This window comes from Varroa jacobsoni, unplaced genomic scaffold (assembly GCF_002532875.2).
Source record: "Varroa jacobsoni isolate VJ856 unplaced genomic scaffold, vjacob_1.0 scaffold_1473, whole genome shotgun sequence".
NCBI classification, from domain to species: domain Eukaryota; kingdom Metazoa; phylum Arthropoda; class Arachnida; order Mesostigmata; family Varroidae; genus Varroa; species Varroa jacobsoni.
Window position 1 is genome coordinate 101,768 of NW_019214375.1, and position 14,816 is coordinate 116,583.

The 14,816-nt window shown below is 41.8% G+C and overlaps 2 protein-coding genes across 4 annotated transcripts in view; both read right to left on the bottom strand.

The window, feature by feature from the left end:
- LOC111270446 (stomatin) overlaps positions 1 to 5,692 on the bottom strand; it is a 14,987-nt gene extending 9,295 nt beyond the window's left edge. Inside the window, exons 1-3 of one of the 3 annotated variants that reach the window (XM_022850679.2) lie at positions 5,561 to 5,692; positions 3,024 to 3,121; positions 2,306 to 2,513 (exon numbers count right to left, since the gene is read on the bottom strand). In XM_022850679.2, the coding sequence (XP_022706414.1) occupies positions 2,306 to 2,513; positions 3,024 to 3,121; positions 5,561 to 5,582 (328 nt within the window). In that variant the 5' untranslated portion in view covers positions 5,583 to 5,692. Of the gene's footprint in view, positions 1 to 2,305; positions 2,514 to 3,023; positions 3,122 to 4,932; positions 5,508 to 5,560 lie in introns of those variants that run through there. The other 2 variants (XM_022850678.2, XM_022850681.2) reach the window with 2 other exon arrangements.
- A 182-nt stretch (positions 5,693 to 5,874) lies between these two features.
- Positions 5,875 to 10,398, bottom strand: LOC111270454 (meckelin). Its single transcript, XM_022850691.2, has one exon. It carries the CDS (start codon positions 10,396 to 10,398, stop codon positions 7,717 to 7,719), a length of 2,682 nt encoding a protein of 893 aa, XP_022706426.1. The 3' UTR covers positions 5,875 to 7,716.
- Positions 10,399 to 14,816: the final 4,418 nt, after the last annotated feature.

The following is a 14,816-nucleotide window of genomic DNA, read 5'->3' on the forward strand; positions in this document are numbered from 1 at the left end:
GATAGTAAATTGCACAAACTTTAAGCGGCTTCAAAATTGTAGTGAGCGAGCGCAAAGGCTCACAACCAGCGTACCCCACTAGTTCGCTGTTATGAAATACGAAGGCTAACTCATTAAAGCTATAATCTGATTTGCCTAAGAAAGTATGGTCCCCAAAATCCTCAAAGCAGCTTTTTAGCGGCTCTCTAACGGTAGCACGCGTGGTCGTTGTACTGCTGTGTTCTTTGTATCCGTATCTACAGTCCCGCGTAAACGAATAGCTTTTACAGAGAGCTTGTACATGTACATCGTAAAATTTGCAATTTTCTCTAAGAGCTCTGTATTAACAATAAAATGGTTAGAAACGTTAGTAACATACTGCTTTCCACCTATTGTTGCCGAATAAGCCAATGTCCACTAAAGCGTAGAACGTTCTTATCAAACTGACTAGAATGGTTAGTATTAATCAATGATAATGTTATAATCGCTGGCCTAAATATAACATTTAATCGTAACTTGATAAATCTAATAGGCTTAAGCAATATTGCTTCCTTTTAGGGCTGGAAAAACCAGCAAGCCTTGCAGGGTCTCCTTGAAACGATCTTTTAGAGCGTCTGCTTATTGCTACTTTATAGATTGGGTCAAGTCTTCTAGGAATTGACGATCGATTATTCATTACCCATTGTTTAGGAAAATCGTTGGTCCGCTATTACATAAACAACAGCTGAAACTAGCCAGAGAAGCTGGCCAGACCTTCGAGAGCCTTGTTCGTTCGGATCTTTCCTCACCAGCCGGCAGTCGGCGTCCTGTAAACACTGTCTCGTTACAACGGGTATGACGTCTAGTTTAAGGTTGGTACACACCTGCCATCTGTGCCGCCTTCGCCCATCGACAGAGAATGGCCTGCTCTGACCAACTCGTAAATTGTAGGCCGAATGGCCGCGAATTTACTACTATAATTTTTCCCTTTGTAAAAAAATAGCTCATCAATGCATCCACACCTTGCAACCAATGAGACAGACGTGGACTAGATAGGCAACAACGCTACGGTTAAAGTAGCATATTTTAGACTACGCGTTTTGTTAAGAGGTATCTAAAGCTAATGAGGGAACCATGTCTGTTTTCGGTGTTTTTGTATAATCTATATGTTGATGCAGAAGCCAAGCAAGGCGGTGGCGTGCCTCAAAATTAACGTCGGCATGGTTTACGTACATATAAATAGACCCACAAAAAGTGTGCTCATTAGTTCGCAAGTATTTAAATTATGGGACATTAATTCAGCCAAGCACATGGTACACAAAGATGCCGCTGTACATGAAACATCAGCTAGAACAGTCGAGTAAATCAAGCAGTGATAACCTAATACCTGAGATCTGCGTAAACCTATTAAATCGCATCTGACTGTCGACATTTGATCACAATATCAGATTTGTATATATATTTGTACTGCCATGCAACACGCTCATCCGCTTCACAGTTTTCGAATGAAGCAGTCGTAGTACCACCTTCTGCAGTAAGTCTAACCGATATCAGAGTTTACCTCTTATCATCGTGCGGCTCGACTGGATCTTCACGCAACTGCTCGACTGAAGATGCTGGACATTTGCCAACCAGGCAAAACGTGGCGATAGATATAGTAATGTAGTGTTGTCTTTCATGTGTGGTAACTATTGTTGTTTGGCTGTAGGGTTAACCTGAGGTATCTACTGTAATTGAACAACTCAGGCGAAGAACAGGCGCTAATGTTCTGCGTAGATATCATCGTTATGCAACACAATTTTGGCATAACATAATTAGTGAGAGAACATATGATTGGGATGGGAGACTCTTTTATGGTGCACGAAAGGCTCAACGTAGACGATGTTTAGTAAAGTTTAATGATTAATAGGCTTTAAAGGAGCGAATGTAGGACTGCGGCCAATCGCACACTCGAGCAATAGAAAATTCAGAAGGCCGCTACGTGAGAGATGGATATGCCATTTCTTGTTGACCGCTCTTCGGAGCTGACTTGATTATGGCTTTATCACAAACCTCTCGTGTAGAGACGCCACTTTGTAGATTCTACTACTTTTGTGCCTGATCGTGGGCGTCCCTGATTCGTTTCGGACAAATGATAACGGTTAAACAAATGCTGTTCATACGCGGTTCAAGATTAGACTAAAGCCTCACGTGTCATTTACAAATTCGTCTCTTACGAATCTGTAAATGCAGGTAAAACTTTCTGTTCTAATACACTATCCTATGGCATTATGGTTCAGTTGCTATTGCTAGTTTGTTGATTCATATATATATTTTAATGTTTGTTTCGCGTCTTGTTCATTCTTACTTGTATCATAACCAGTATGTTGTGGTTTAAGCTTCCTTTCAGCGAGAAGTTTAGCTTCCAGTAGCTGAGCATCTGTAAGAGGTGGTGGACCAGAAGGCTCTGATCGTTCCTGAGGAAACTGTAAAGAGTGTGCCATCATTGGGGGTTGATTAATGAATGCGGTCGAACTCTGCTGAACCGATGTCTGCCGCTCGTTTGGTGGAGGCGCCTGTCAAATTAGTGATCTGTTAACCATTGTGGCCACATCTGCACGTGCAGTTGCGCTAGCTTTTATTTGTTTTTTTTTTTTTATTTGTTTGTACAATCTCAGAGTACGTGATGTGCCTGCTAAAACCGATACAATGCACTGTTTTTTGCCGACTAATCAAAAATAATTTGTTCTTTTTCGGAAAAATAAAGTTGTTTCCTATAATCGTATAATAAAAAATAAGGTTTTAGTGAATAATTATATTAAGGTTAAGATTGTCTGATAAGTTAACATCCATAGACTTAAGCTGGGAATATAGTCGTTTGTGGCACTGAGTCTACCGGATTTGGTTAAAATTTAACCAATTATCTATAGTCGGATATAATTGTGGGACGTTAAACGCCGATTTTTTGTAATCAGCTGAACGAATTCCACAAAGTCGAAACTCAAATTTCAATTGGTCACTTGCATATATGGGGCAAGTAAGAGTTCAATAGCAGGATTCACAAAAAAAATCAACTTGGAGTTTACCCTGGAAGATCTATGTGACGAACGTCGACTCCCTGACCTCGATGGGGGAGGTTCGTCTGCTTGAAGATGTTCCGACACCTGCGAGTCGCTCGCTGATCCTGCAAATTTTGTTGGCCATTTTTAGGTCAAATAATAGTCTATGTGTACTGCTTTTACGTTAATAGTAATATTCACGCTTAAAATCAAGATATCAGTAAATGTGTACTTTCGATTGATTTTTAATTCCTGGCTGCCTTAACCTCCTTAAATTAACGGAAGAGTCTGTAACCCTTCGAAGACATGATAAGAAATGGGGGCAATTGACCAAGGTTAGGATTATCATTGTATGCGCTGTAAGGAAAATATATTCAATCGACAAGCAAATACTTAGGCACTACTCAGTAGCGAGGAAAGTTGTATCAGCTTTTGACGAGAAATAACCAGAATTAGAGTAAATTTACGATGAAGTGATTTCGAATGAAGGTAATTTGTAACTAAGGCGAATTCCAATCAAAGTTGTTTGAAGATGAAGGAAGCATTCGACAATGAAGTAATTTAAAGTGCTGAGATACTCCAAAAAAACGAGAAGCTACAGATGAAAACTAGTGGGGATTAAAGTCATGTAGGAAGTGGTTGTCGATAGTAAACTTTCATAAAATATTAAGTAAAGTTACTCTTAGTTACCGAAAATAAGTGTAGTTTCTTTTGTTTAGACGGAGGGCAAGTGTCATATATATGCAAGCTCCATCAAACTTACTTCATCAGTTCATGTTTTACGCCAAAATTTCAACAGACATGTGCCTTGATTGACTACATACCGAATAAGAATTGTGCCGTCCCATTATAGTACAATAACAGTTTACACATGACTAAATTTTCCTTCCAAAACCATAATCAAAGGAATAATTATATCTCTCATTTAGATGTCTGGTTCGTATTGGAAAGATGGACTGCTCATCTGTTCGAACTCAATGAATTTATTCCTTATTATTGTTCCCAGCCACATTTATGGTCGTAATCACATGTGCTCAACAAAGGACACGTAGATATTTTGCTTATTACTCTCCCGATACGGGTTCTTCTTGGTGTCGCTCAAAAAAGGCTTAGTCTTTGCTTCCAGCCTTTGCTTAAGCGTTGTCTAGGCTCTGATATCAGCTCTAGCCACTTGGCCATCTCGACGAATTTTTATCGCTAGATACGCTAATATGTCTTATCGCCACGAGAAATTGCATTTTTATATTCGTCGACTAGCACTGCTATTACACCAAGAGGACCCGGGTGTCAGAGTGGTGGGCCATCTTCCTAAGGCTCTCGTAAATTTTCCGTTACATACACTTCGCATGTGTTTGCCAGAATACAAACAAATTGTTAGCTGATGCAGCAATGATTTATGGCAATGGCGTCTCAGACTGACATATCTTCTACCAATACATCTTGTCTGTTATCGGAACTGGTAAAGCGCTTTAGGACATTCTACGAATGAGCAAAATGGAAGGGGTTACGGTAGCGCCCTGACCTTTGTGATACATATCCGCTTTTCCCTAACGATTGACGAAAACTACTAGAGAGCTAAGGTCACACGCTGTGTTCGGTTTGAGTATCCGTTGATATATCGTGCTGGTCGTGCATATAAAAGTGGACGCATAGGGACATTTTACGGAACTTGGTATAATAGCTTGGTTACAGTTTTACGTGGCAAAGTTCCGCAGCATCAACTCATTTTTCGCAACGTCCTTATTCGAAGTATCCTTGTCTTGAGATGTTCATGATAAAGCTCATCAACGCGAGATTTAGTTTCTAAGCTCTACAACCCACTGTAATCATCAGCAACTTTTGCAGGAGTACACATTCGCCGAATCGAAGGTGTACATCCGCGTCTAGGAACCACCTGTTTCTTTGGGTGATCGGCTTTTCGATTTGTTTTAGATACCTTCTGCAATTGAGTTCGATCGGTCTTCACGCTCTCCTCTGTTTCGTGAACCTGTTACAGGCAGGATCGACAATACCGACAATCGTCTGCCGTACATTTCGTAACCTGTATACTGGTGACTGATGACGATTGGACCGAAGGCACCGAGAACAGAAAAACTATACGCAAAACCAATTTACAGACATTTGCTTCTTTGTTGGCGTTTCTTAACGAAAAAAACGGGTTGTTCATCGGTTCATTTCGACAATAGCACTAAATGGGACGATCTCCGCTAGCATTTGGGCGCAATAGCCATTTTCTTCTTATGAACTGGTTTCTCCTAACACTACATGAATAATAAAGCAAAAACACAAAATGTCACTTTAGACACAGCTAGCACTATTGCACGCCAACGATTCTGCTGCCGCCGGCATGAACAAGAAACGCTTCAACTGCCAACAATTGCCAGCCACAAATGATAGCACTCCCTACGACGAGACGACGACGATGAAGTGAACTCGAACATAGCGACTACAACTAAACTCGGCGTTTAAGGTACGATCTTGGCTAGGACTCTAGAATGGCCCTATGGCCATGGAGATAATACCACTACCACCATGAAAAAAGAATGACGATCTTTTAAACTCACCCCTCCGATACTGGCTGCTCATGGCAAGCAGGACCTGCCAGTAGCAGCATCGGCGCCCAGCAACCAGCTACCAACCAGCGGCCAGTTCTGGTAGCCACTCGTGGCACCGTGTCGGGAATAGCAATGTATGTCTGCTACTCCAGTTCGTTCAAAGTCATAACTGGAAATTTACTGAGCATCGCCGCTGTTGTCACTCGCTCAGGCTCAAGCGAATGCCTTTGGCCAAACCAATGCTGCCATGACCACCGTCGCCGCTACGCTGTTTCTCCCAGGCCCGCTGCGATTCTTGCCGGCGCTCTCAAACCACGTCGCAAAAGCCAGTCGCTAGCTGTCGACCTGCACTTAATCAGCCGGCCTGCCCTGTCTTGGGCCGGCTGGCATCAGTTGCTTATTTGCCTTCCCTTTCTGAAGAACGGACCTTCTCCTAAACGGCCACCTACTGCATCGCTAATAACAAACAGCGTTAGACTAGGCGATAGTGCTGATTCGGTGCGGTGATCGCGCGAGCTCCTCTTGGTTCCTCGTGCAAATGCCCATTTATCCGGCCACCAGTGATAGTAGCATCCGTAAACAGCAAACAAGAACGCAAAGCTATTGTAACTACTTTACTAGAGTAGCTCTCTAAGTCGCATGCGCCTGGCTATTTCCATATCGCTTACCCTCCTAAACGCATGAGTATGTCCAATGGAAAGATTTCGGTAGCGCTATTGGTCACGCGCGCGCCAGATGACGAATTTGTAGGAATGTTGTGGACGGGGCACAAACCCCGATGAATAGTTAAGCCTTGCAAAACGCCAATGGCAGAACGAGCCCGCAGACATCAATCAGAAACGGATTCTGCTTAATTCTGTTGGAAAGTTCCATGTTAACTTTCTATTGTTTGTCGTCGATTTGTTGTGCTTCTCCGAGAGTCTGCCAACGATGATCATGAGAAGTCAGTTCAATTTGTGATACTGCATGAGGTGCGTGCCTGGCGAGAACGGCAGGAGCAGGGCTCTTACAGTTGGAATATGGGGCATATGGCAAGGAAGAGATTGGGAAATAAATGACGACAAAATCAGAAATTCCCCATACCAACAATTGTCGCAGCGAACAAAGAGTACAAGAACGAAGCAGAAGCATACATCCACGAAGACGATGTGATGTACAGTCACTAATAACCATTGTTTCTGTTTATGGCTGACAGACGGAATAATATAGCTTTAAGGATATCGAGGGGCCGCTAGTCACTAGGCTTCGACGCTGTTTGAAGGTGTATTAGTATGCTCTTCAGTTTGATCTTTACTTCTCCTCAGCGATGATCAAGGTGCTGACCAGAAGTCATCGGATGCTAAAAACTCACACCAGCGTAGCAGTCCTTAAGCTTCATGCGACTTTGTTGCGGTTCCGCGTAGCTAAAGGCTTGACCTTGTTTGTTTCGAATTAGTACGACTACTGTAGTTGTTTTGGCAGCCGAGGCAAATGAAATCGATGCGGGCGGCCTTGTTGTCAATTAATCCATTTTCCGTTTCATAAGCAGTGACGCTTAATATGTTGCGGATCGACAAAATCCCATACACGTCGCCGGGTCTGTCCCCAGCATGCTTGTGCAGTTTTATAGTATTGGTTAATGCAAATAAATATGAATTAATTAAAAAAAACGTACGTTTCCTGAGGACAGCTTTCCTCAGGGCACATATATATGTACATTTGTTCCGTGAGAGATTTTCTTCATATTATAGAATATCTTTTCAGTTCTTATTGTTTTAGATAAAATCCAAGTATTTCCTATGGTAGAAAACTTGAACACGCTAGCTTTTAGCACCGAACTAAGCAGCGACACATAATGTCTATTAGACGATCGCTACTATAAATGTAGGTAGCAAAAGAAAAGATAAGAGTTTACCTCATAATGTACAACAATTTTCTCCTTTACTTACAACCGAATTTACGTGCAACCTAATATATGCGACATATGAATAAAAATATGGCTATTACATACGAAATGATTTTGTATTTGCAGGCACACACATAACATTCGCGTCCAATCACATAGTTCATTGAATACACTGTGTTTCTTGCGCCAAATTACGCCTCGTATGCTTTCTGTTCTTCGATAACTTTCTTTGTGCCGATTACGTCAATACAGTGAGCCATTACCCTCATTGTTTCTGGCACTACGTTGTAATGAAGCGGGCATCTATGAGAGATTTTTTAACAAAGTTTCGTTTCAAAAGCGAAGCTCGTACTGCTTGAATAAGCACATCGATGAGATACACGAGGCACGAGCCGAGAATCAGGTCGTGCGAGGCCCAGTCCGTCACCACAAGCACAAGCAGGTCTAACACAAGGAGGTTCTTCTCGAAGCTAGAAAAGAGCAACGTTTCCAGTGTCCTTACATTGGGGTCTTTGTAGAAAACACAACGATCGTGGACGTCATTCAGTTCGACGTCAAGAAAGGTTTCGATGGCCATCGCGTCTCGGACCACATAATCGAGATCTTTAACGGCGTGTTGTAGAAACGCTACCAAAAAGCGATTGATAGCCTTGTGCGCAGCGGCAATATGTTCAATGTTCTGAGGCGGTGCCGTAGCCCCTTCAAGCAAACGTTTATAATTGCTTTTCAGCTGCGCGAGCAGGCTGATCCTGAACGTCTGCTCATCGGTGCCCGGTATCAAGCCACGGTGTGCGCATAAATCATTTTCTTCCTTACGTAACTGTTCGAGAATTTCCCACAGGGAGACGTCCGCCTTACCAAGCACAGAGCGTCCATGCACATAATAGCCGTAACAAGAATGTGTCAACGTTAATACGCTAATGTTCGCTATCGAACAAAGATCTACGAACCGTGCCATGCAGTTGTATCCAATGAAACGTTCGTGGAAGATACGCATATAAAGGCAGTAAAAGATGGCGGCGAGCACGTAAATGGCGGCGACAAGGGCAAGTCGGCATGTCGAACTAAACGGGGACACCTCGGCAGAAACATCGACGCTTCCAGGCGCAGCAAGCGCCAGCGACTCGAAATTAATTACTTTAAGCACGAACAGCACAATGAGGAGCAGGATACCGATGTTGAGTCGACGATGCGTCGTCAGCTTCAAAAACTCGCCTGCAACAAGATAGCTGCGCCAAGCGGTGGCGCCCTCGGTCAGTTCCCAGTCGATAAGAAATACGTCCCAGTTTAGCTGCATAGCCATCATATCGAGAATTTCGACGGCTTTTAGAGCGAGGGCCACGCCGATGTAAGTGATAATTTCGGTTTCTTGTTCGGCTGTCGGCAACAGTAGGTGGATAATTCCCTGTCCTTTAAACATAACGAACCAGTTGAGGCACGAACAAAAAAGGACGAGCAAAAATGTGTCCGCTAGGCCCCCACACGTGTAGGCGATCAACTTATAGATGCCAACGGCGCCAAAGGATTGTGTGCCATTTCGTCGAACCCAGCCCCAGGTACGAATGCAGGCCCACATCGCTACAAGAGTACTTAGCACACCAATAGCTATTGAGATATCTTGAAACGTCTTTGACTGAACCTGTTCGTAGTGAACGCGAAACCGTAGCTGGACTTCATTTCTAGGATCAGCTTTAATGCGACCATAAGACACAATCACGAGAGGTGGGTAGGCGCTGCCCGGCGCCCGGCCGTCCCACCAAGACTGAAGTCGGACGCGTATATCGACTCGTTTAAGGTACCTAATGCTACCCGTAACCGATTCGGTGTCGACAGTAAACAAACGTCTGGTAAGCTGCCATTGTGTCTCGGCCCTATCAGGCTCATTGATTGCGATACCGTTTTTGCGCAGATTTCGCACCAGCACAGGAATGGGATATATCGTATGCCCATTGTCGCTGACTAAGTAGATATCCATAAGTTTCAGCCGCGGCTGGCGTAGCTCCTCAACTGTAACTCTACACGTAACATCCACGTTTGCGGCAAACGGTAACTTTGTAGGTATTTGTGCGCACGGAATCAGCTCTCTCGTATACAGTTTTCCGTCCTTTACAAAATGTCCATCGAGGTCGAACGTGATAGCATGGAACGAAAGTAATGAACTGTTCTTGGTTGGATCCAACGTGAACTTGTTGGGTAGGTTTGTTTTATAGAGAGTTTGCGGCGTTTCTTCATCGTAATAGATCCACGGCCCGTTTGTTGGACTGCGCTGACCAACAGTAGGGATAAGTTTAAGGTAGAGTGTACATGGCGATTCCTGACTCTGCGACATCCGGTATTGTGATAGCACGCAGAGGTTCGCCAATAAATTGCAGTCTTCACCCGAGTTACATCTTTGGTATGCTTTCGTAATCCGTCGCGAAATCATTTCGGAATGTTCACGGTACTCGGGGAAATCAGGATCGCTATCCATGATAAGCGTTTGCTGTTTCTCCCACGTGGAGCAATTTGGTTCGAGGGAGGTTTGGTTTGAGCACGGCTTACACTCGGCCGATGTCTCATTCTCAACAAGCACGGTCCCTTCGGGACAACGGCTGCATTCCGTCGTGCAGGTTAAGCAATGGCCGCGGGCGCTAGACGATATTTCGCTGATGGCACATGGCCAGCATTTAAGTTGGCGGAAGTTCGACCTGTACAGTTGCATAAAACCTTTTCGGCAGACGCAGGAGCGGCCTTCATGCGATGTGGAGTTGGGGGGGCAGGGAACACAGCTGATTCTGAACGGATCGAACACCGTTCCATTAGCAGCACACATCTCCACACTGACGAAACGCAGCTGGTCCCGTAGTTGACTGGCAGTTAAAAACAGCTGACTGAATAACATTACTAGAACAGCTACGGTGGATACCCCGACAGGCTTCAACTGGGTATCCATCCGGTTCAAGCGCCATTTGCGGAACCGCATTACGCATCAATGGGCCACCTATTAACGCCGTCTCGTCTATAAGCGACCTCCAACTTCAGCTGGCAAGTTACTTTCGTTTGTTGCTTTGCTGGTTAACCCATTCTCTACTATTTTGAAAGGTTAAGTGGGCTGAGAGATCCACAGGACTACCATCGTCTACACTGCGAGTGTTGATACTGTAAAATCCTATCGAATTCGAATGGGGAGCAACGGGTCGCCATAGAAACGAGGGGTATACACGGGGGCCGCGAGACAGAGACCGAGGGAAAGCAAGCCCGCAAACTGCCCCGAGTTTCCGAATACTTCTCTGATGTGTTAGTCAAACGGCGCTACAAGTTAATTTAGTTCATTTAGATGATTGTTCACAGTATCTTATAACACATATATTATATTCGCGTGTATAGGATTGCAAGCACAATGGCTGTAGTGCCACTACAGTAAATTATATATTGCTCGTTATTGTAGCTATTCATTTTTATTACTATATGTTTAATATATATCTAGCTAGCTAAAAAATCACAGTTAAAAATAGTAACTCTACGCCAGACAGAGTAGATCAAGATAGGAGAAAATGCCTGCAATTAAGCATAAAATGTGGCGAAGTTTTTCCAGATATTTTACAGATTGCACGGTATTTATAGGTAATCGCATCCTTTCTATAGCAAGTCTGTATGAAAAATATTTACTACGCCTTTTGCAGGTGTTCCTTCTAAAAAGGCTGCTTTTTAGCTGAGTGCTTTGAGCAAGGCGCTTACCCTTATATATGCTATTCGGTATCGGCCAATATCAAATACGGTTTCACTGCCCGTATAAATTAAAACACTTAGGGAGCATTGCATAGGGTTATGCTAGTTTGTATAATAACTAAGCCCAGCTCATTTACTACATCAAGGTTCCAAAATCATAGAAGATCAATATCTCACATAAGCTAGCCGAGAATTTTTTTCTAAAATCTGATTTTCCCTAGAAAATATAACTAAAACCAACCTGCTGCAAAGGATTAAACGAAAAATATCGTTATACCAATTTAATGGAAAACCGTTTCAAATAACATAACATAACATCGAAATAAACTAATAGTGAATATATATTGCTTTGTGTAAAAAAAAAATAATGACATTAGACAACTTCGTCTTGATAAAAACAACTCATCCAAATTACGACCACCTAAACTTATCATTTCATGTATTAGAAACGTGTAGAAAACGGGATCGGACTAGTATCCGAGTACACTGGTATCATTAGTTGATAAGTCACACTTTTTTTTGTCTAACTTTTTCTTTCGATGTTGAAATTATGGATTTGTCATAGTTTACTTATGGGGATCAACAAGCTGGTCGGCCTGCTTAAAATCAATAATAATCTATTTAATTGTTTAGAGGAAGATAATTCAATGGCTATGTGATTTTTAAGCTGCTTCGTTATACTTAGTAGCGATACCTGTTGAGGTAAATTCAAATGTTGAACTTCACAGCTACCATTTAGTAGCAAATACAGAAGTTCCTGCCGATATCTGAATTAGGAAATGGTACGTATATAGTAGGAGACTCGGGTACAACTAACGGATTTCATGTCGAGCCTGTTTTGTTATTAAACATGTCCTATTTGGCCCGTTAATTTTAATTATAATAAAGGTAACATTGAATAACAGTTAGTATTATTACATTGATTGACTCAAAATCTAATAGTATCTTCCAAGATATAATTTAGACGTCGTATTTCAGGCCGTGCATTTTTTTCACGAAAATTGGCGAGCAACACAAGCAAAGCTTATTATTTATCTTACTTATTGTTCTTCCCCCTGAGCTTCGGCGTATGTGTGAAACTACTTTAAAACCTCGGTAAGCACGCAGCGTTTCCCGTTGTGTACCTGGTCACTTTAGGATCAAAAACTTTATTTTGTCTTTTGCATCGTTGACAGTATTCTCTTTAGCTTGCTTGCTTGCTCCAGGTCTTTTTTCAATTCGATGCTGTTTTCTGGATACCTTTTTAAGTTTTAAAGTTGAAAATTCAATTACTAGTTACTCCTTGGACACCATGACCGTGGAATATTGGATTATGAAATGTCGCAGGAGTCCGACACTCTATTATCACCTACGCACAGCAAATGGCTGGTTTGCCTGTGAGTTAACTCTAATAGAGCTCTGATTTTAATGTAAAAAAACTGTTTTTTTTTTATTAAATTAAAAAAAAAACATTCTCAATTTCCATACATCGTCTGGTCGTTTGAGGAAAGTCAATGTGAACTTACCTAAGCGTCCAAGGCCAAAAAAACTATTTAAATACTTAATTTTTGATAAATATTGTTAGTATATTTGACAAAGCAAACGTCCGAGTTGAAATTGCATTATTCCGAGAGACTATTCCCCACAATAATTATAAATATTTAGGCACAGTATTATAGCAAATATCTATCACTTGGCTGTTGAAGAAGAGTAAAATTTACTATTCGTGACATAGTCAGTCAGTCAGTCAGTCAGTGTCGCCATTTTCGTTAAGAAAATTGCCCTTAGCTAATAAATAAGCTAACTTAGTTCGATAGAACGCTCGTCTTCTCTGTACACCTTTCAAGAAATATTCGTCTCTATATATTGATCCGAACGTATTTAAGTGGTATTAGGCCTGTGCCTGCCGACTGCGAAGTCCATTAAGCGGAAAATATGCACTCGTGTTTTTTGACATTAAATGGTACTCAAGCTCAAAAGCGTTACGCTAAACACTCATCCGATACAGTAGGTAAAAGGCCCAGATCGTGGGTAACCCTTGTTGAACGTGCCAGATGTTCAGGTATGTCTGGGCATTGATTAGTTTTATATGTGTCCTTGTTTCATGGGTATCCTTTGTTCATTAGAAACAGTTTAAGTATCACTTTCAAAAAGATTTACCATCTGAACCGCACGAGGCATGCGGATCCAGATATGCGTATCTACGGAAAGGGTAAATCTCGCTGAGAATTTATCGTGCTGCTTGTTCTCTAGATGTTGAAGAATCTTAGCGTTCAAAGACATCTGTAAATAAGCACTCTCCTGTCATATGATGGGTTTTATGGTAGAGTTTGGTTGGTGGTCTTGTAAAAAGTTTCGATTACTACATCAAGACGCCTCAGGACAATTGAGATGGCCTTATAAGGCCGAAAATTAACAAACTAATTCTATTATAACTTTGAACGCAGCAAATTTTTTTGCTGGGAAAAGCCCACACAATTTTAATAGCTAATTATATGTTATAGCACGCTAAAAGTAATGCCCTTAGACATCTAGCTAGGTCGCAGGTGATCAAATTCTTGTTATCTTTTAGATGGCAATTTAACAAGATTAACTATAGTTCAGTAACTACTATGATTAAGTCAATATCTTTGTAATATGCCTACGGGCTCATTGCACTAAGGGATATTGAAAAAGAGACGCAATCTGTATTTGCTTTATTGCAGAGGTAGCTCTTTGAGGATTTTTTTCTTAAATGCGTAATCACTTCATAGTACTATTTTCAAAAGAAGAGCATAAAGAACAAATCACGGTTCACTATAAGCACGCTTAAGGAACGACGAACACTTATGGGAAGTTGAACATCGCTTTCATCGTGCTCTTGACTTGAAAAGCATAAAACTAAACGTAATTTCGACGTTTTACACTTTATTTTTTGCTATTTACAAAACGAACAAATTACAAATATATATTTGAATTAAAAAAAAAAAGCAACGGAAAAATTCTCCATTATTTAACAAAAAAAAAAAGGCTAACCTTAAAATTGGGTTAACTTTTTGGCAGTAAGCGTCACCGCCTTAGCTTATGCTTTATGGGCTAAGTAGGGCGACATGACTAAATACTAGATCTGTCTTGCAGAGATTCCGTTTAAACAAGTACGTACCATAATCCACAGTTCATTTCAAAATAACGCCCATGAATGTAAGTCCAGGCGTTGAGCAGGCCATAGACCGATCTGTTCTAAGCATAAATACGCAGGAGTTTTGAGTGTTTTGAGGACGAGACTACACTGAACGAAGCGGCATTATTATAGCGGCACAGTAAAGTGCGTTGGACTATTTTCATTTGAACGCAGACTTATAAAGATTAGGTTAACGCAAGGAAGGAGCCATCTTTGTCGTTGGTTCACCCTTCTTCTTAATCATTTCGTAGCATCGGAACACTGACAAATGGCAGGAATTTATTAAATTTATCGTAGCCAGAAGTAGCCTAAGCCTGTCATCTTTCAGATAGCTTGTCGTGCTGCCGAGTCGTTTTTGCACCACCTTGCCCGTGTGAAACTTCTGAAAAGAGCACATATATTTTAAACCTTAAAATCAAACGCTTTTAATGAGTGATGCTTGCTAGTAACGAGAATAAGTTTTAGCGCGGATCGATGACTTAAAACCGCGGAACTCTCTGTTTAAGAGATTCTCAAAAGCTTAAGTGGCTACG